Below are 21,390 nucleotides of genomic sequence, written 5' to 3'. Positions count from 1 at the left end.
AAAATGTACTTTTAGATGATTGAAAAAAATTACTGAAATTGCTCCATCCGTTTACAGAAAATCAACTTTTACACGCAAAAAAAGTAATTTATTGAATTTAAAAAGTGATATTCTTTGAACGGATTGAGCAATTTCAGTATTTTTTCATCTAAATGTAGCTTAAGAAATTTCCTTTCCAGTCATTATCATTTTTGGTGCTACATATTTTTTTAAATATGAAATAATTTTTGGAGGTTTGGGTTCCGCTTTTTTTGACTCCCCATGTACATTTGATATATTTGGCGCAGGGCCCTACCCTACTTCTACATGTACATGTAGGTAGATTTTTTTTTCCGATTTGTATGGATTGCAAATGGATTTTGTTTGACAAAATATCCATTCAAATGAACATAAATTTCTTAAATTCCAAATGGTCATGATGGTATTTTGACAACGAGCATGGGCATCTTTTTGGTCAGTATAAGGACACACCAGTACATGTACAGCATGCTCACTGCAGGGCATGCAAGTGACGCACACTAAAGGTCGATGCAGCGTTAAACAAATGGCAAACCCAACGTACACAAATCTAGGTCAATTTATGTTGGAGCAAATATAGACATGCTAATGTCCACCGCAAGAGCGTAACGCAATTCTGTTTGCGGGTGGATGAAAGGACGTTCTATTCAATGTAACTGGCTTGGACTTTGCCTGAATGTTTGCTCCATCTTAAAGGGAATGTACAACATTTGCTTTTGCTGCAATTTTCAGCAATAAATGGATTTGGATACAAATAGGGATTTTTAACATTAACAACTTCACGTCTGACACAATGGACTAGGAGAATTCTTGCGATCAGCTGTCGTCAATCTCTGACAAGTGCAGTGGATGCAGGATAATTTACTGCTTCCCTTGTATTCATTGAAGGCACAATGTTGATTCAGACCTTGACTTGAACCTTTAAGATTTTATGAACTGAAAGTACAAATAGGGATTTTTAACATTAACAACATCACGTCTGACACATTGGATTAGGGGAATTCTTGCGATCAGCTGTCGTCAATCTCGGACGAGTGCAGCACATACAGGATAATTTACTGCTTCCCTTGTATTCATTGAAGGCACAATATTGATTCAGACCTTGACTTGAACATTTAAGATTTTATGAACTGAAAGTACAAATAGGGATTTTTAACATTAACAACTTCACATCTGACACAATGGACTAGGGGAATTCTTGCGATCATCTGTCGTCAATCTCGGACAAGTGCAGCACATGCAGGATAATTTACTGCTTCCCTTGCATTCATTGAAGGCACAATGTTGTTTCTGACCTTGACTTGACTGTCACGGAAACGTCCATCCCGGATTAAGCATGAGATGAGATTAGGATTCAAGGTTTTTGTCAGAAGAAAATGTAAAAAACTGGGTGATATTTTGAATGATGTTCTTGTAAAAAAAAGTATTTTTACTATGGTTAAAATCCAGTACGAAAACACCACTTGAATACACGTCAATTTTCATCCCCACGTCTTGGGCCAAAAAAAATAATAGTTCTGCTTCAGGTTACATGTACCGTACCCTACCTACCCTATTGAGACAGCCCCTAACCTAATTTTTTTTTTGGGGGGGGGGGAATGAGGGAAAAAAACCGAAAACCATCAATTACTACCTTTTACCCTTGACTACACGCCGACACCTCCATATGATCGTACACAAAAAAAATTGTCAAAAAAAAATTCCTTACCTATCAATAGGCACTTTAGGTGAAAATTTGTTGTTGCTCTTTTGTTTTTAAAATGTTTATAGGATGAAAGGGCAGGTCAATGGCATTAAAAATCTTTTTAAATTTTTGAAATGGCACCTTCCGTTACGGAGATACGGACGTTTTTGTTCCACTTTTTGTCAATGGCAAAGAAGTCCCGTGTCAAAGGTCAATCTTTTTATTTTCTTTGTTTTAAGGGTGGCACCGTTGAATTCACATGAAAATGCACTTATTGGCTTATAACTTGAAATATATTTATTGCATGTACATGAAACTTTCAGAATATAATCTACATATGCCAAGCTGTCTTTTCGGCACATAAAATCAAAAGAATTAATTAGTCCTGCATCTTATTTGCATATTAATTAATTAAAATTAGCAAACTTGTGCGCTGTTAACAAGATATACAAGGTACACATTATTTAATATTCCCAGAATGTTAAAGGAAAAGTGCCTTACTTGTTCTCATGCTCAAAAAGTCACAACCTTATTAATTAATTGCCTCTAATTAGAAAATGTTATCAATCTGATGCGAAAGCACAGCCAAAGCTAAGTAGGCCTGCATGACTGTGTACGAACACTTAAAACTTCGAATGGGAGATATAGGCCCCCTACTGCCTTTTTGTTTGTCATATGTAACACAACCGAGCATGTAATTTGAATATAATTATATCAACGAGTTATTAATTAATGATAATTATAAACTTAAAAAAGGCTTAAGACTTGGAATGGAGGAATAGAACTTATGAAACTTGAAAGTTGCAGTTTATATACCAAAAACTACCCCCAAAAAACCACTACCCATATTTAAGTAGGAATGACATGTACATGATCATGATGAATTTAATAGCGGAATATAGACTTCTGTTTTTATGATTTTCGGATAATTAATACGCGGAGAAATATTTGGGGCGAACTGACATTGGGGCAACATGGCTGTTAGTACTATAACGGCATTGAATATGGGGCGAAGTGGTTGAGAGTCCATTTTGGGGGCGAAGTAGATGACTGGAACGGTCGCGTCACAAACGGTGAAAAACATAGTCACTTTACATCTTTGTTTTTCATTTACACTAAAATATAAGCTAGTGCCCTTTTCACTATCCCCAGTGAACATTTTCACTGAAATAAAGCTCCGCAATTGGACGCAGACACGGACGAAACGATCCAAGCATTAAAGCAACATTTGTCCCACGGCACGGGAAAACGGCACCACGTGGCCCAGTGACGGGCCGACCAACGCAGCGCATCCAGGCAGGCATGCAGTGGAAAGCCACGGTGCGCCGTGTGCACGCACGCCGTACACACAAACTACGTGCGTACAGGCAACTCTCCAAAAGTGCTATCATTTTCGTTTCCCTTTCCGTTGACTTTTTTCAAATCGTAGATCGTTGTCATTTATATCAATATAAAGCTTGAATATCAATGTTTTACACACACCTTGTTCCCTGGTAAATAACATGAATTTTCATCTTGAAAAACGATGCTGAATTTTTCAAAACTTCGTATCTCCACTCTTTGTGAACCGATCGACCTAGAACACACACCATGTGAAAGCATGTCTTCGGATCTATTCGGAAAAGCTCACGATGAAACTCTCCAGCCAATCAGAACGCCCGGTTTCCCTCCGGAAAATTTCACCCCGAAACCGAGTGCATACGAAGTGCCGCGAAAAGCGGTGCCGCGTCATGACCTTCAAGATCGGCACGAGAAGGTGATCGCGAAGTATGGGCACCGCGTTACTTCTGTCGCCATAAAACCAGATCAACGAAGAATTTGACAATGAATTTCGGTGGAAGTACACATGAAATACTCAGAATGAATGTCTCCAAATTTGAAAACGATCGGTTGAGCACTTTTTTTGTTATGATTTTTCAAAGTTCATCAGGACATTTGAGGCTGTGTGCTTGGTTCCGCGTGTGCATGTGTTGAGGTTAAGACTCCTGTAATTTGACACCCCACTGAAGTGCCTACTATCAACCCTATTTTCAAGTGCCATGTACATGTATAATCGGAAGCATGTCATTTTTTTTTGGCCTTGTCACTAGGGTTGGGCATTTTCAGTCTTTGATTATTCGAACTTGGGATTCAATCAAATATTCGACATGCCGTGAATCCTCTTTAAAAGTAAAACCCGAATTGGGCCATTCAATTTGGGTTTTCTGACCAGGGTTAGCGATCTCTCTTATCTCTCTTTTCATGAATTAAATATCCAACATAATATTCGTTTTTACCCAGAAATGAAACCCTGTTTTCTTTTTTTGATCATTGAAATTGATGCACAAACAACGGAAATCATGAATTTGTCGGACTGTGCCTGTACATGTAACATGTACATGTAACATGTACATGTACATGGGTGTTTACATAAATGTGGAGGCCAGTGGTATAATTCACATGTTCTTTCCTTTCATGGGGCATTTCCATGTTAAAATAACCAGCTTGCTAATATTTGTGTTTTTACTTTATTGCCCATATCACTATGTACCCACTGAAATAAAAAAAAATTAAATCACCACAATGCATTTGAATAATTTTGATCAAAAATTAGCCAGAATTATGAGGTAAAATTGCGTGACATTTTTACAGCTTGTCCAATGGTGCACAGTTTTCATTCTTTCAATTGATAAATTTGGTCCTTTTTAATTCTAAATGATTGATGATAACCCAAAGCTTAATAATAAACACAACGTTCGTGCATCGGCAACTTTGTATCATTTTGACATGCCCGCTAAAAATACCATCACTCTGTAACATTTGGTGTCAGCAAATCCTGTTACAGAGTGAACTTTACCATTGATTATAATATTTGTAGAAACTGTCAACTATTCTAAATTTTAAGTGATTATTGAAGTCTTTTATTAAATAAAGAGACTAAAGAAGACCAAAAGTGAAATTCAAAGAAGTACAAGAAATATACCAATTTTAAATATTGGCAGATCAATTTGGTGTCTTCAAAAAACGTTACAGTGTGATACTTTGCAGCTGCACTCTGAATTTGTCAAACTGTATTTGTCAACAAGTTTAGGTAAAAATATATCCTGGATGTTGGCTTGGAATATAAATGTCATTAAATTTTGAATCCTTCTCTTAGAATTTGAAATAAGAGGCAATAAAGGTTTGGTGTCAACACTGACTCCGTTACAGGTGAAATACCTATTTTCAGCTGAAACAATGAAGCAAAAGCACCTGTTTGATTGATGATGAGTTTTTAGCTAAAATAATGACTTAGTTTTTTTAATACAATGAAAACTTTGGCATAGGACAGGTTAAAGTAGAACTACGGTACAGTGAAGAAAAGTGATAAAAGTGTTTTTGGTGTTGGTGTCAGCGTTACAGGTGAAATGATTATTATAACAAACTCTGATACTTAAACTTCCAGTCTCAGAAACAAGTATCTGATGTAGAAACCATCAAGCTTATCACTAAATAGAAAGGTTTAAATGGTTTGATACCATTTATTACTATTATTATTAGTTAGTTGTAGGATTGTCACTCAGTAACAGTGACTATTTGGTGTCAGCGTTACAGGTGAAATGTTGGTTAAAGGGAATATACAACATTTGCAAACATCGAAAAATAAAACTACCAAGTTTTTGCGAAATACCTTAATAGGATGTTGGTAAATGACAGTCTAAAGCATCTTGTAAAATTATGGCACCTGGTATACTGTCATTTTCAAGAAAAGTGGTATTTTTGTATCAATTTCCAACGCTGATCGGCCGATCAGCGTTGGAAACAACTGGCTTTTTTTTCAAATACTGGCCCCTATTGACCATCGCACTTGTTTGCAATCGATTACAAACCTATGAACGGGTACGAGCCAGCTAGACTGGTTCCCTGACTTTACAATTCCCCAATGTATGTAAACTGCTCTGTTTCTTCTAATATGGAGTCAGGGAACCAGACTACAGGAAAATGATCGTTTTTCTTGGTTTTTATAGCATTTTCGAACCCAAAACCTCAAAAAAGTCAGTGTAGCTATATTTGCTATATATTTCCAACCCCCCAATTCCATCCATTTCTGAAAATTACAGCAAAAGCAAATGATGTATATTCCCTTTAACACCAGGCTTTAACTTACAATAACATGCTTTCTAGTGGTGTTTGTAAATCTTCATTGTTCTTCATAGTTGCAGTTTTGGCTGTCAAACTTGCTTTTAGAGAACAAGTGAGTGTTTGTCTTAAAATAATATAATTTCATGTCAAGTGAGAGCTACATTTTTGTAATCATCATAATACATGTATGTCAAATTTCCTAAAACTTGATATTTGATTTTCAACAAATGTTGAACAAGGATAGTGTTAAAGTTTTTTTTAACTTATATGTGTTGCAAATAATTGCTTAAAAAGCAACATGTCTTTATTATACCTGAACAATAACCTGGTGAGAGCTCTATAAGAAATTAACAATTTGGTGTCACTGTTACAGGTGAAATTTGTGTCCCATATGCCAGTTCATCATGTTGCTACTCTAAAAAGGGTCATGTTACAGAAAAATGGTTTTGTTTTTGACAAAATATAGACCCTTATCTGCAAAACCATGTGAAGCTGAATTTAATTTAGTTATTTTGAAAATTTGACCCTAATGTCACACACTGGCCTCCACATTTATGTAAACACCCACATGGGGTTTCCAAAAGGTACCCTGGTACATGTAGATCAATCAGGAAGTAAAACAGTTCCATTTGGACTGGCCTCCTATGGTGCAACTACCGGTAATTGCTGTAAGGGATTAACCAGATAACCTTACACTGGACTCTTGAAAGATAAACATCGAAAGCCTGGTATGAAAAGTCCAATGTTTTTAAAAGGGAAAATCACCTCATGAATATTCAAAACACACCAGACAGTTTTACATGACAGCCGGCACATTTGAACTGCAGGCGCCAGTCGAAAATTGCACACGTATGCCAGTTAAGACATGCGTGCGTAAGCCATGGTTAAAATTTGCATTCATCGATCGGGAATTAATTGGTCCACTGATCGGGATTAGCATGAACAATGAGCTTATGAATATTCAAAACATCAGGTAAACATGTATCAATATATTTCTTGTTGATGCAGCTGATCCTTAACCCTAACCCTCCAGGGTATATTGGCTTGAAGCCCTGCCAAACGCAGCAACATGCCACACTTGTCAAAATGACAAGCCTGCCCAGTGTAGCAAGATCCATCAGGCCAAAAGTCTCAAGGCCAAACCGCCTCAGAGTCTGTGGTCCCCCAACGCAGCAGGATACAACTCTGGCATTGTTCTATGGGACTAGCCCTCAGTGTCTCAGAAGTGGCCGGTTTATGCACTGGTGTTGGTAGCATTTTCAATCAAAGTGCACCAGACTTTTCCACCTGATGCACTGTGATGCGTCTGGCAGGGTTAGGGTTAAAGGATTTTAATTCTAAACCCCTTGAACCTGCAACCTCCGGATAACCGTCATGTAAAAAAATGTTGGTGTCCTGAGTCCATCAGAATCCACCAGTGTGTATACATGTACCTCGTTCTCACCAAACATACAGGAGTTAATCTGTTGAGATCCTGAATCCATCAAAGTCCCCCAACTGCTCAATATGGAGGTATCCCAAATCCATCAAAATCCTGCAGTACCGCTAGGCTAACTGTCCTGCATCCATCAAAATCCCAACTTTTTCAATATGGAGGTATCCTGAATCCGCCAAAGTCCTCCAAAACAGGGTCGTGGATTTTGATGGATTCAGGTACATGTACACGTACCGGCACCCCTGGTACGTTAGGGCAGGTATCAGGAGGTGATTTAGAAAATAGAAATTGCATGCACAACTGAGATTTTTTCCTTGAAAATGGGCTGAAAACATAAAATTGTGCATGCACAGAGCCAAAGTTACATGCATCTGTGCATGTAAAACCCCTCTAAATCGACCCCTGGCACGTATCAGTATTAGGAGAGAGAATACTTCTCCTTACAAAATTCTGTTGACAAGTTATGGCTGTTTAAAATTTGCATTTATCGACATGTCAAAAAATTTAAATGCTGAGAAAAAGGTCCAACCCCCTAGTGAGTGTGAACAATCATAATTGGAGGATTCAGGACTGTTAGGGCTAAAGTTCGATTTTTGTTGGCAACACTTTAGTCGTGAAAATGAAAGTTGCCGATTGGTTTTCCTTAAAAACACTTTTAGGCATATTCCACGATTCTAATACTATTTCTTTAAAATATACGCAGCAGACATATCAAAGATTACAAATATCGTTAAACCTGAAACCCGCAAAAAAATTACGCCCACAAATTTTTTGTGCATTTTTCTCCACTGCGGCCTGTGCCCACTTCCATCGCATTTTGCCAGAACACCTAACATATTCGTTATTTTAGACATAACCAAAGTTCCTACTTTTTCGATCTTAACTCTACTTAAAATAATGTATGCTTCAGTCTCAGGAAAAGCATGCATACATCTAACTTTACGGTTTCTTTCATCAGGCTTGCAACTGGGAATTTACAAAAAAAACAAGGAAACTCCGAACCACACAAGACTTTGTGCAGTGTTTTTCAATTTGTAATGGCATTTATGAGAAGTAAAAAATGAGGAAATCAGAACACCCGAGGAAAAGTTGCATGGCTGTTTCATGTATGTATTTTAAATTATTGTATAACATGTACACTGAACAGTGAACAGTCACACACCTTCAATTTTAGCATTGAAGGAAACATGGTGGACAAAATGACGATGACCAAGGCCATGAAGGTTGGAGACAATGCAGGCAGAGAATGGACACTGACCATGCCGGAAGCTTAATCATGCAGTACAATCAGTCATCAGTCACGGTAATATGCACGGCATACTGGTACATGTATTTATTTTGCAGTGTAATCTATGTCCTTGAATTTTTGTATCGATGTTTGCAGATAGATTGAAAAAAGAACATTCTCACAAAAACCTACACTCTACGCGGACCTCAAAACCTGACAAACACTGAGAGGGTTCTCTAATTTATCATGTCACTTTTTGCTCAGACAAATATGTAAACGATGGGAAAATGTCAGACGAGCCATCAGAAAACCACCGTCTGTAAAGGGAAGGTCATTTTTAAGGCCAAATAAAATATATACCTGTGCATCCGATTACCCGGCCCATGCTCCAAACCATTCAGAAACTTAATATTGTAATTAAAAAACAAAATTACATGTATGATGACACTGCCATCCTAGTTTTGGCCGACATTTAAAAAAAATATTTATTTCAATTTTTGTTAGCTGCTAGGCAATGCAATTTTGCCACACCACACAACAAAGCATACAAATCTCACAGCAAATGTAGAATAAACAGTTAATTTAAATACAAATGCATGAAAACAAAATAATAAAAATGAATCAACCATCATCCCTTCCGAATGGTTCAGGCCATGAAAATTAAGAGCAAAACCAACAAGCTGGACATGATCTCAGAAGCTGCGGACTCCCAGCGAATTTTTGTTGCACTTTGGGGGGAATGTGTACGGCCGTTGTCTATGAATGAGATCTCGAGAGCCGCTATGCAGCGGCCATGCGGCTATTGTCCCCCGGATTATCGCCTTTCATTCAGCTGTGGCTGCGCAGAACGTTTGATACTAACTAACTAACGAACTAACTAACGTACGGAGTAACGGAGAGACACGATGATTTGTCAGACTGCTGTACCCAGCTAAAAAGGTTTACCCAACCACTCATTCTATGTTTGTTTTTTTCTTCAACGTAATAGGAAACACAAACATTTATTTTCCTTGGCCGAATATTTTCTTTGCCATCGAGGCACTTTGAGACATCGAGATACTTCTGCTAAGATACAAAGACCAGTCACTGAACCTTTCTTAATTACAAAATGATATGATTAAGGAAATATAAAAATCTACCTTTGAAGAGAGGGCTGATTTTCCAGCAACTGATGCAGCCCAGGCTGGAGAACTGACCAAAGCTGAGCTCAAGGAACATGACGGGTATGGCAGCCAGGATGAGCATCAAGAAATACACCATCAGGAAGGCTCCTGGTGAATCGAAACGAGGAGGGTCATTAAAAGGGAAAATACAACATTTGCAAACATCAACAAATAAATCTACCAAATTATTATGAAATACCTTGCTGGACTGTTAGAAAATGACAGCCTAAAGCATCCTGTAAAATCATGGCACCTGGTATACTGTCATTTTCAAGAAAAGTGGTATTTTTGTATCAATTTCCAACGCTTGAAAGCCTCTTCCTGAACTGACATCACAGCTACAGCGCCCTCCTTTGTCAAAAAAAGCATGGACATTTTTAAAAATGTTTCAAGAAGTGCACTTTTCAATAAAATTAACCAAAAAGGGATGTCAAATAGTTTATATACATTTAAGATGAGAAGAATGTTGCATAAAATATGCTCCCAAGAAAAATTCATGTCATGGGTCCTATTGAAGAAATGACTCATGCGTACTTCACGCCCACCGCACGCAACCAAAAGTCTTACGTGCGCCCACGAAACGTGTCCCTCCCAATGAGACTCGTAAGGTTCAGACAATTATGGGAAATTCCTTACAAAAAACACCCGGAAAGTTACGGTTAACGGTCCAAAGGAACTGCAAAACTCACCCCCGCCATTGTCGAAGACCATGTAGGGGAATCGCCAGACGTTACCCAGCCCCACGGCGTAGCCCATGCTGGACAGGATGAACTCCAGATGACTGCCCCAGGTGTCCCGAGAACTGCCCTCAGTCGACAGCTTTTTGCTTTTCTTCGTCATAATGGTACTTGGAATCTGTTGGGGGGGGGGGGGTGTTTCAAAATTCAGATTAGTTCTGTATATTGGACAGTGTTTTAGTCAAGTCACCAACGTCGAGTCCGAGTCCCGAGTCACAAGCCTCGAGTCTGAGTCTGAGTCTCGAGTCACAAGCCTGGAGTCCGAGTCCGAGTCGCAAGCCTCGAGTCCGAGTCACTTGTTCTTAGTTGTTCACCAAACTAATCAAATTTTTTGTAAAATTATTTTTCAATCATCCATTGTCTTTTAAGTAAATCCCATGTGTATAGCTTACATCGTACCTTGTGTGTGTACATGTTTTTTAGACCCAAAATGTGTTTTCCTTTTAATTCCCATCCCTAAAAAAACCTCCTCCATCCCTTCCCTCTATGTTTTATCACCCAAACATTATTCCTCAATGATCCTTTCCCATCCCTACCCCGTGCGCGGCCCCTGGATACGATTTTCCACGGTGCCGTGTTTTGTCTATGGAGTAAAAAAACAATGCTATGTTCGTCGCACAAATACGTAACGTTAAGTTTTCTCTTTTGATGAAAATACGTGACTCAAGTTACGAGTCACCAAGTTCGAGTCCGAGTCATCATGGTTGAGTCCGAGTCATTTTCCTGTGTTACTCGAGTTGAGTCCGAGTCACGAAAAATGTGACTCGAGTCCTACAAGTACTACACTGATATAGGATGTAGATATTTAGGGCCTGTTTGTTTTGCGCAGATCCTGATCGGGATCAGTGATCCAACGAGTAGATAACTGCTGTGGATCACGTATTAACGGATCCTGCCTGGGAGTTGGGTTCAGAAGACCAAAGATGGCAACGTGCGCGATGGGTGGGAGAAAAGTTGAGTTTTTCACCCTAACCCTGCTGAATCCAACAGGATCCAACTGTGTCACATACCCGATGGAGCCTGTTGAAATGAGCAGTAAACCCCTTGTGTACATTCCTCATGCAAAATGTTGGATTCAGCAGGCAACTGAACCGCATTATAACGCATTGTTGGACACTGTTGGATTCAGCAGACAACTGAAAATGAGGCACAGTGGATTGAACAGGAAAGTCCGGTTGGACTCTGTTGGATTTAGCAGGGTAGTCCTGAGGAAGTACATGTACTAGGCAGGCATGCAACTGTACATTCACCAAAAAAGAGGAAATTCCAAAATTCAGAAGACTTTGTACAGTGTTTTTTTTATATTGAATGACAGAAATGGGAATAAACAAAGAAAAAATCGCTGATCCGAGGAAAAGTTGCATGCCTGACTAGGGGGTAAAGTATATGTTATGCTTCAAATGAGCTTTTGTGACAATATTTCTTCAGAATTCTTTTGTGTTCACGATTGATTGATTTTTTTTCTGGAAATTGTAGATAGCTTATAACAATACCCCTTTTAGTTCTACCTACAAAAGGGATTCGACAGGAGAAGGGCAATACAAATGTAGAAGCATTTTCAAATAATTTAGCATTTGATTATTTGAACTTGGATCCAATCGTGCATCAGACAAGTGCTACATGCGCCAACCTAAATCACATGTGCCAGTCAGGAAGTGAATGCACACGTAATGCCCTGGTTGAAATTTGCGCGCATCGTTCAGGAATTAAATGGTCCACTTCAAATCCTCATTTAATCCTGTTTAGTCACTAAACAGGATTAAATGAGGATTTGCATGAACAATGAGAGCTTTACATACAATGTTAAAAACGCCATGTATGTATCGATGTCTTTATATTTTGATGCACTACAGCTGTCTTGCTAATACCTGAAAGATTTGACAGATCCAAATTTATACTGTATACAACAAAAATGACATCACAGGCATTTATTTCTCTTCAACCCTAGCTCCCAAGGCATTTTTTAAAGGATGCAACCTCAATCCTGCAAAAATTCTGCAACCGCCTCAATGCAAAAAAATTGCATACAGCTTCAATCCTGTAAAATCCTCCATCATTTCTTGTACATGGTCCTTGGAGGGGTGACCACTGCCTCAATCCTGCAAAATCCTGCAGCAGTCACTGTCAATATGTCGAGGCAGAGCCACTGACATCCTGCGGGGGATTTCAAGTATAATCTAGGCCCAAATTTATGCACGGCTGAGCATAAACAACACAAGGTCCGGCCCAAGACCTTGACCCAGTGCATCTGCCAAAATCAGCCATGTACATGTACATGTATATACAGTATGCATGTACATGTAGCCTCAATCCTGCAAAATTCTCCTTTCTCCAAAGCGGATTTTTGAGGATTTGAGAAGGTTAGGGTTAAAGACTGCTCTCACTTTTCAAATATTGGAACTGGAAAAATACTGTTCAATAGGGTAGGCCTACAGCCCTAATTGTGACAACCCACGGAAAAGGTGGGCGTGTGTTCCATGTACATGTACATATGTACATGTACATATATGTACACACAATTTCCAAAGAAATATGCACAAGACTGCAAATATTGGGAATATATTCGTGCTAGTGGAATGCACCCCAGCCACTTCATGGCTTAACCCTTACCCTACTAGACCCTCCAACGCATGCCAAAATGTGCCTCAAGAAAATCTCCTGTTTTTTGCATGGCCCTCCAATATCTGCCATGTCATTTCAAGGGTAACTGGACAGGCACTCCAATACATGCCACAGAGAACAATGAGAGTCCTCTGATAACAAAGTGAGTGCCCCCCGCTGGTCAGTATCAGGCACCCTCCAGGGCCTCCAACTCCTGCCAATTGGAGCCTTCACTGTTAAGACAAACTATCTGCCAATAAACTGCAGCTGGAGGGCATTGGCATAACCAACTGACATGCAGTAAACTACCCTCAGAGAGTAAGGGTTAATACAATTTAGTTTTAGTCTTGAAGTGAAATAATTTAGTAAGGAAAAAAATATATGAAGGGGAACAAAGTAACAAAATCCGACATTTTGTTTGCATCAGTTGAATTACGAATGTGTTATTCTAAATTCTGGAACCACCCATGTTCCGCCTGCCACCAGGTATCATGATTTTTACTGACCATGTTGAAATCACTCACGAAAAACACAATGCAAGTAGAAATACATAAATACAGGTATATTACATCATACCATGTCATAAATGGTTTTAGGCTTGTTGAATTGGGAAATACATACATGTACACTGTTTACTACTAACGTGCATTGTACGTACAGTATGACAAAAAGTGTTGGTATATTTTGAAGGATGCAACGTGTCAAGGTTTTACGTCCTATCTGCATTGTTCGTGTTCAGCCATGCATACATTTATACAGTACATTATAATAAATTATAATAAGGGAATAAATGTGTGCTCCGGAGGTTTTTATCACTCTGTTTAAGACTGCTTCGAGTCTGGGTGCTGATAATTACCCGAGCCGGAGGCGAGGGTAATTATCAGCACCCAGACTCTAAGGCCAAAAAAAAAAAGTCTTTGGTTTCTGGTATGGAGCTTGCCCAAAAAGTGGTGCGGTGACGCGGCTTTTTTTTTTTTTTTACCTGATTTTTTTGCTTCAAATGTCGGCTGATGACTGCAAATGGTGCCCGACTAAACTTAGTGCAAATATAGGGGAGTCCAGAGAGGCCACATAAAGCTTATTCTCAACCATAACCCAATCTAAAAACACGTTAAAATTGTGCAGCAGCAGGATTCCAGTCAAACCAGTGAGTTTGGCGGTTTTGAGACTGTCTGAGATATTTATGAATAACTATTTATTCATTTGTATTGAAATTCCATCATAAAACATGTTCAAATGCACTTTTCATGTTAACATTCTTTAAAAAATACACTTTAAAAAAATAATTAATGAATTGAAATGATAAAAGTTCTATTGAAAATACAAAGAAAGAAACTACAAAAATTACCCAAAAAAATGTCTTATAGCATTAATCAACAAACTTTACGACAAAAATTAACGGACATAATCATTATAAGGACATACATGTAATCCACACTGCTTCTGGAATCTGGATATCATCGGAACTTCAATGTATAACAATGATTGTTGGTGAATTTGAAGGATCATTGAGGCAGTGGTCGGCCCTCCACTGAACAAATTCAAGGAAATAACAGATGATTTTGGAAGACTGATGCATATCCAATTTTAACATGCAGCCAGTCAGAAGATTTGAAGAATTGAGGATGGATCCTGGCAAAAAAAAGGACTACAGTCATGACAGTAGGAGTTTAGGGCTTAGGACAATCGTAAACCCTTTTTTTTTTAAATTAAATCTCACAAGTCAGTTTAAACATGTTAAAACAAAAAATCATGTGTTACTTTTATCCATTTCATCCGTCATGCTTTTTTTCCCCTCATAAATTTAATGGACCGGGTGCCAAGTTCAAAATTAAGTCACAAGTATAAAATAGGACACGTCCTTTCCTTTTTTAAAGACCTTTTGTATATGCGGGTTTCTCAGAGAATATTCGATTTTATAATGTATTGTTTATATCAGTTTTTCAGTGGCCACAAAAAGAAATCAGCGTGTTGTATGCTTTCACAAAAAGTACCTGGATGACTGCAATATTATGTCAGTAAAAGTACCCGGATGGGGACAATATTAATATTATATTGTCCTCATCCGGGCATTTTAACAAATTTCACTGGTTCCCGCACAATCAAGAGCATAGAATCTCAGTTGCCAACATGGTCAACCAGTCAACGGAGCTCTGTACTGTCACACGCAGACGCAGCAGGGTATACGCCCATCAACAACCATCATGCCAGCTTTGAGCGGCGCGAAATTTGCTTCGGTAAGCGAAGAATATTCGACGAAATTTGAGAAATAAAGACAGTGTCTCGAAATTATTTCTTACGGATCAAGTCAGCCTGATAATGATATAATTAATAATTACAATATTGGATGGCTTTTTTCGGGGGATACAAGACTATATTGCACGAGCTATAACAATATAGCCTCAAAGCCATCCAATTTTATGCAATTATTTTAATTCATTAACAATAAATGCACAGGAGCTTCACTCATGCCGATCCCGGCCACACAAAAACGATTGCCCTCTAAACATGCTAAATCCGCCTTAACACACAAGGTCTATTGATTTTTCCTTTCTTCTTGACATTTAGTCCGGCATCACCCAAACAAGTCCACTGTCTTCACTGGTGGTCATGCAGTTAATGATAGCAAATGTCCACTTGGACTTACATGGCAAAGAGATGGACTCTCTGATGAAATTTATTGATTTGCCACGGCGATTCTTGTAAGCAGCTGCCGTTACTTCCTACTGGAATCGCTGCAAAGGCCGAAGGGGGAAAATTTGCCTAGGGTTGTGTCGAATATATTCAATTTGATCTCAATCGAATATCCAAACGGCGCTTTTTTCAATACAAGTATTTGAAATAGTGAGCGGTGTCGAGAAGATAATGACCCCTCAATATACAACAAAATGTTGACTATATTATTTTCAAGTGTATTATTATCATTATTATCCCTCCTGCTATCTGAACAGTTACAGACAGTGAAGAGAAACAATCCTCTTCCCCTGCCATGCCTTTTACACAGGCTAGTCACCTTCAACAGTCAGTTCATATTTCAAGCAAGCACTGTGACTAGTCAAATTCAGTCCAACAGACAAAAGCGGGCAAGTTGTAGGCACGGCTGGATTATCAATCTCCTACAGTCAAAGCATAGCTGTATCAAGTTACGTAAGCAATCCCAGCCAGTCAATCCTGCTGTATGTAGGCTGGGAGCTCTTAACTGTCACTTGTCACTTGAAACAGTCACTTGATTGAATTTGACTGAAAGGACAACTTTGCACAGAATGTATGTTTGCATAGAACTTGGTCCAACGTGTTAAACAGGATTTCTTTAGCGCTGTTCCATATACACTGTAGATAATGGCGCTCAAGTTGAGCGCCATTATCTACAGTGTATATGGAACCGCTCAACAGTAACAAAGGGAACAGACAAAATATTTCTGTTGTAAATAAGGGAGTTTTGAGCTGCTCTTTATGACGAAAGAGTTGCCACAGATCTACATGTAACAATGGAGCAATTGTAAAGGCTTTGTCGTTCAAGCTGTTTTTCAATTTCGGTACTAATAGCGTGTGGTATTACAGTTGGAACGAAGGCGAGGTCGACCGGATGCATACATGTAGGGCTTGATTCAGTGTTCAAGGTATTGAGCCTGGAGCTGTGAATACATTTGAAGATACTGTAAAAAGAGCCATTTTGAATTGAATTCTTTGTTGGACGGGAAGCCAGTGAAGTTGCGTGGTGCTTTTGTTTGTCAAATCACACTTTTGTTGAAAGCCTTGAAGTGAGAGGAGCCATGAAGTATTGATCACGTTTTTTTTTTTTATTGATCAGTCAAGTATCAGCCATCCTGCTACGTGTTATTTATATAATTTTAATACGCTCTTTGCCAATTTTTCACAACCAAACTCCAGTCAGCAGCCATTTTATGTTGGAGCATGTTGTAAAATTGATTTATTACAGTGCATTTCGAATATTCGTTCAAGTTCAAGTTAGAATAAATTGAATGCTAAATTATACATTGATGTGTACAAAATGTAAGTACGTAATATCATAGGACAAATGACATGTACACATATGTAGAAAATTTGGAACACGTCAAAGGTTTTTATTACACAGTTACTCGTGGCATTGTTATTGACGCCAGGTTCACAGGTCTAGCCTAGCCCTAGGCTTAAAAAATGATTTTTAAAATGATTGTTCCAAATTGAGAACCGCTAAATTCTTGACTTTTTCATATGAAATGAGGAGGGAATCAAATGAAAGTTGTAACTAGCACTCAGCACCCATCTGCCCATAGGTTTGCACGTTTGTGCACAAATTGCCTGGTTTGTTTGTCATTTAGACCCAAAATGCATTGCAAATATCTGTTATCAACAACAACAAAATTCAACCCAAACATTAACATTCCAATTATGAATTAAGCACACCTTCTTGGTTTCGTGGTTATGTACAAAGTATACGACTATACAGCTATGGTTACGTAGTAAAGAGAGTAAAGAAAAACTGAACTAAATTCTTCCATCGGAAAGATTCCCATATCTGGCCATCGCTTGTCACCTTGTCATGCCTGTGCACAAACCCTATGAGACTGGCCTGAACATTTTCAAGTGTTTTCTCAGTAAATACATGTACTTCAATATTTTCCCTGCTAATTTTGACTTTTAAGGATATTATGGAAAAAATGTTGCAACCTGACGCCACTTTTTTTTCTTCATATATCATCTCAATGAACATGATGAAGGACTATCATTGCAAAAATGATGATAAGATTAAGACATGAATTTTTGACTGAGAAACATTTTCAATTTTGTGTTAGGAAATAAATACATGTAGGCCTACTTTTTTTCTTGACTTTTCATAGACTTTGTACACAACCATGACAACCGCTGAAGTGGCGTCAAGTTGCAACATTTTTCCCCATATTTTATTATCACTTTCTGATGGCTGATAGATCACTGAAGGCAAAAATTTGTGATGGTCAGATATGGGAAACCTTTCCCTTTCAATTCCATCCTGTCTACGATAATGCGCAAACAGCGCATACCCCCCGTACAACATGCATGTGAATGACCACACGGTACCCGCGGTCACTATACTCACACTGCGCTCTCACTTTCAAGTCTTGCACGTGCTAAAATTAGAACGGAGTCACCTCTAAACATGCTCTAAATTATCGCACTTTACAGCATTTTCATTTCGATTCAACTAGAAAAAGACATCCCTGCTTCACCTACCAACTTACCAAACTCTATTGGAAACACCAGACAAGACGATCCGACTCTCTGAAACAGTAAATAAAGCAGGAAAATAATTCACCAAACGTTCCCGCAATTCCTGATAAAGTGATATGCGGATCTGTCTTTTGTCACGTATGCGCGCATATCATTCGCGCATCATGCATAAACATCACGCACGTGTACGTATTATGCGAACGTAAATAATTAGGCAGGTATATTCATAAGACGATCGTTTACTAGACTTAGTTCAAAACGTTTGAGTTTCTTAGTGAATATTGCTCTAGATTTCAAGGACGAAAAGGAAAACTAGGGCGTTTTAAACTTTTATTCATAAGTTTTTCTAACTTGACAGATACAAGTGTTAATTCCAATATACTCCATAGCACGAGTACAACTCTTAGTAATTTAGAGAATGTGCAAGCGCAAGCTTGAACGGAGTCTTGGCCTTGAGAATAGTAAAGTACAGGCAAAACACCGTCATGCTGTGACGTCTTCAATACCCCCCCCCCCCGGCCCCGGCCCAAGCGCACGCGCATAATTAGTAGATCATATTTGCATGATTTTTATTTTAATTTCATTATGGATACATTTTATTTCTCCATGTTTTAATGTTCATAAAAACATTATATTATATTCATATTTCCCCAAAGTGACGATTTCATAAGCTAGCAGAAGCCTTGTGTCATCTGTTTTAGGACAAAGTAATAAGTTGCCATATTTTTCTGACACTTTTTCTGTGCTATCATTCTTTCATGGTGTTTTTAATCTTCAAACTACAACTTTAATTTTAGGAGAATTCATACTTAATGAGATGGCTATATCAAATCGTATATGGCGAAGATAGGACACATGAGTATCTTTTTGTACAGCGCCCGATGAAACTAAACGTCATTGGGCTATGGGAAAGGGCGCCCAAACGTTGGGTAGGTAAACGCGTGTGAGAGGCTACAGAGAATCAACACGAGAATTATACATCGACTCAACAAAAATTTACAGATGATGAAATGAAGAAATGAAGTGACGAATAAAGGAGTAAATGAATGAACGAATAAATAATGAAAGGGGGATAAAAGTAGACCTGTCAGTGAAGACAGTAACATGTTGAGATTTGGCAATGTTGAGATTTTGCAATGTTTATCAAATAAGAGAATATTAGTTATTGAGGGGAGAAGCTCCAGACGGGGTAATGCAACGAATTAAGGACTTAAAGCAGATATTGCATCAAGAGTCCACAACTTACCGGAAGTTGTTCAAACGTGGAAACCGATTCAAATCATGTAAAATTGGTTTTGCTGAGTAGGCAGGTTTCAGATTTTATGCATCCATTATAAGTGGAAAACCGTGAAGGAAAAAACACACTCAAAAAGAAAACGCACCTTTGTTTTTTACCACGATAATTATCTCCAAAGTAGTTAAGTTAATGATGAAGTAACAGTCATGTTGGACTAAAGTAAAACTTGAACGATTGAATGAACTGTTAGGGAAACGAAGCAACCGAAAAAAATTAACGAAATCTGAACTTGGCAATTCAAGACGTGTTCCCCTGTGGATTCCCGTCAATGGACCGATCCAGTAAGCACCGCCCCATGGTATTCTGACCAATCACAGCCGTGATTTATGTCCGACATGCGTGCACAAAAGTCCGACATGCGCGTGCACGCGCGTATGATGCGCGCGGCAGGAAAATGCAGTGTGGCTGTGGAGATGAGCACGTGTTAATTTGCCCACGTGCGCAGTGGGAGGGGCTTACTGGATCGGTCCATTGTGCTACTTCAGACAGTCAATAACAAAATATGACACACCAAGTAATTTCGTTGTGAAAAAAAGAAAATCCGCATTCTTTTAGTTATGAATACAATCAGTTTCCTAGTAGAACCCATTGCTAATAACATGAATAGAATACTTGTATGATCCCTTTAGTTTTTTTTGTATAATAATCAGAATAATGACAATTATTATTAATTATTTAAAAACAAAAACGTTTTCATGTCACTAGAACATCACAAGCGCTGTACAATTAAACAAACTACACACATTCTTAAAAAGGAAAAAAATATATAAGTCATTAATAAAAAGTTAATTAAAAATAATTAGCAATTAATTATTTAAAAATACTGTTGTGCTTTTTACTTTAAATTTTTGTTGTTGAGAATAAGCCGTAAAACTGTTCACATCACCACCCCCATCTCTGATTCATAGTGACATGAAAAACGTTTTTGCTTTTAAATAATTAATAATAACTGTCATTATTCTGATTATTATACATACAAATAATTGAAGGGAACTCTCTTCCTGCCCACATACCCACTAACAGGAATCTGGCCAGCTTCAAGAGGGATTTGAATCGGTATCTGGGCTACAAGCCATCAGCAGTCTCTATTAATTAACAATGTTCTAGCTGTTAAGGCCCAGATATGCCTTGTTTAAACCTCTCCCCCCCCCCAAAAAAAAATAACCCACTACACTAGGCTACATGTAATCTACAGCATATACTCTACACTGTCAATTTCAAATGAGGCACTTGGGCATTTCCCCCTGAAGCACCCGATTGGCGCTAAATCAGAGAATAAACTGCTTTAAAATATAACATATCTCAAAGATTATTTTACTAAAGAAAAAAATAGACGTTCAGTTGCTTTGCACAACTAACTTATCACATGGAGTGACTGGAGCAAATCTGCCTTTTACCTACCAGGAACGCGATGGCGCCCTTCCCCATGAGCAGTTGCTTCCACAAGATAGAATTTGCGTCGGGTGCATGATGTAAATTCAATATTGTGGTTTTTGCCCTTCACCGATGGTCACTCAGTATTGTCCCGAGCGACTGTGAGAAAAAACATCGCTCGTGTGGGACTCGAGCCACAGTGCGTGCAAACTTCAATAATGTATAACCACAATTAATTAATTTAATATAAATAGCATTTTCCAGTTTTTAGGATCACAAGTGTACAAAATTTACCCTAAATATTATCTACAATCACGGGCAAAATTTGCGTAATGTGTACTATGATAATCTATCACGCTGCCGTCACGTTAACCTTGGACCTAACTCCATGCGTTAACTTATCAAATTTAACTTTTTGCTCGGGAATTTCAGTGAAAGTAAAGTGCGCCCTCTCTTGTTTCTTTAGGGATTTGCGCAACAAAGTTTAGTAACAAGCAAGAAGTCCTCATCAACCTAGACGTGAGGACAAGTCGCTAGCCGA

The 21,390-nt window shown here is 38.4% G+C and overlaps 1 protein-coding gene across 1 annotated transcript in view; it reads right to left on the bottom strand.

Moving 5' to 3' along the window:
* LOC119734077 (sodium- and chloride-dependent GABA transporter 1-like) overlaps positions 1-18,303 on the bottom strand; it is a 49,489-nt gene extending 31,186 nt beyond the window's left edge. The window contains exons 1-3 of the mRNA XM_038207441.1: positions 18,190-18,303; positions 10,319-10,484; positions 9,606-9,737 (exon numbers count right to left, since the gene is read on the bottom strand). Coding sequence (XP_038063369.1) covers positions 9,606-9,737; positions 10,319-10,469 — 283 coding nt within the window. The 5' untranslated portion in view covers positions 10,470-10,484; positions 18,190-18,303. The remainder of the gene's footprint in view (positions 1-9,605; positions 9,738-10,318; positions 10,485-18,189) is intronic.
* Positions 18,304-21,390: the final 3,087 nt, after the last annotated feature.

The sequence above is a fragment of the Patiria miniata genome, unplaced genomic scaffold (assembly GCF_015706575.1).
Source record: "Patiria miniata isolate m_02_andy unplaced genomic scaffold, ASM1570657v1 HiC_scaffold_26, whole genome shotgun sequence".
Lineage (NCBI taxonomy): Eukaryota > Metazoa > Echinodermata > Asteroidea > Valvatida > Asterinidae > Patiria > Patiria miniata.
This window is presented reverse-complemented; position numbering and strand designations above follow the sequence as displayed.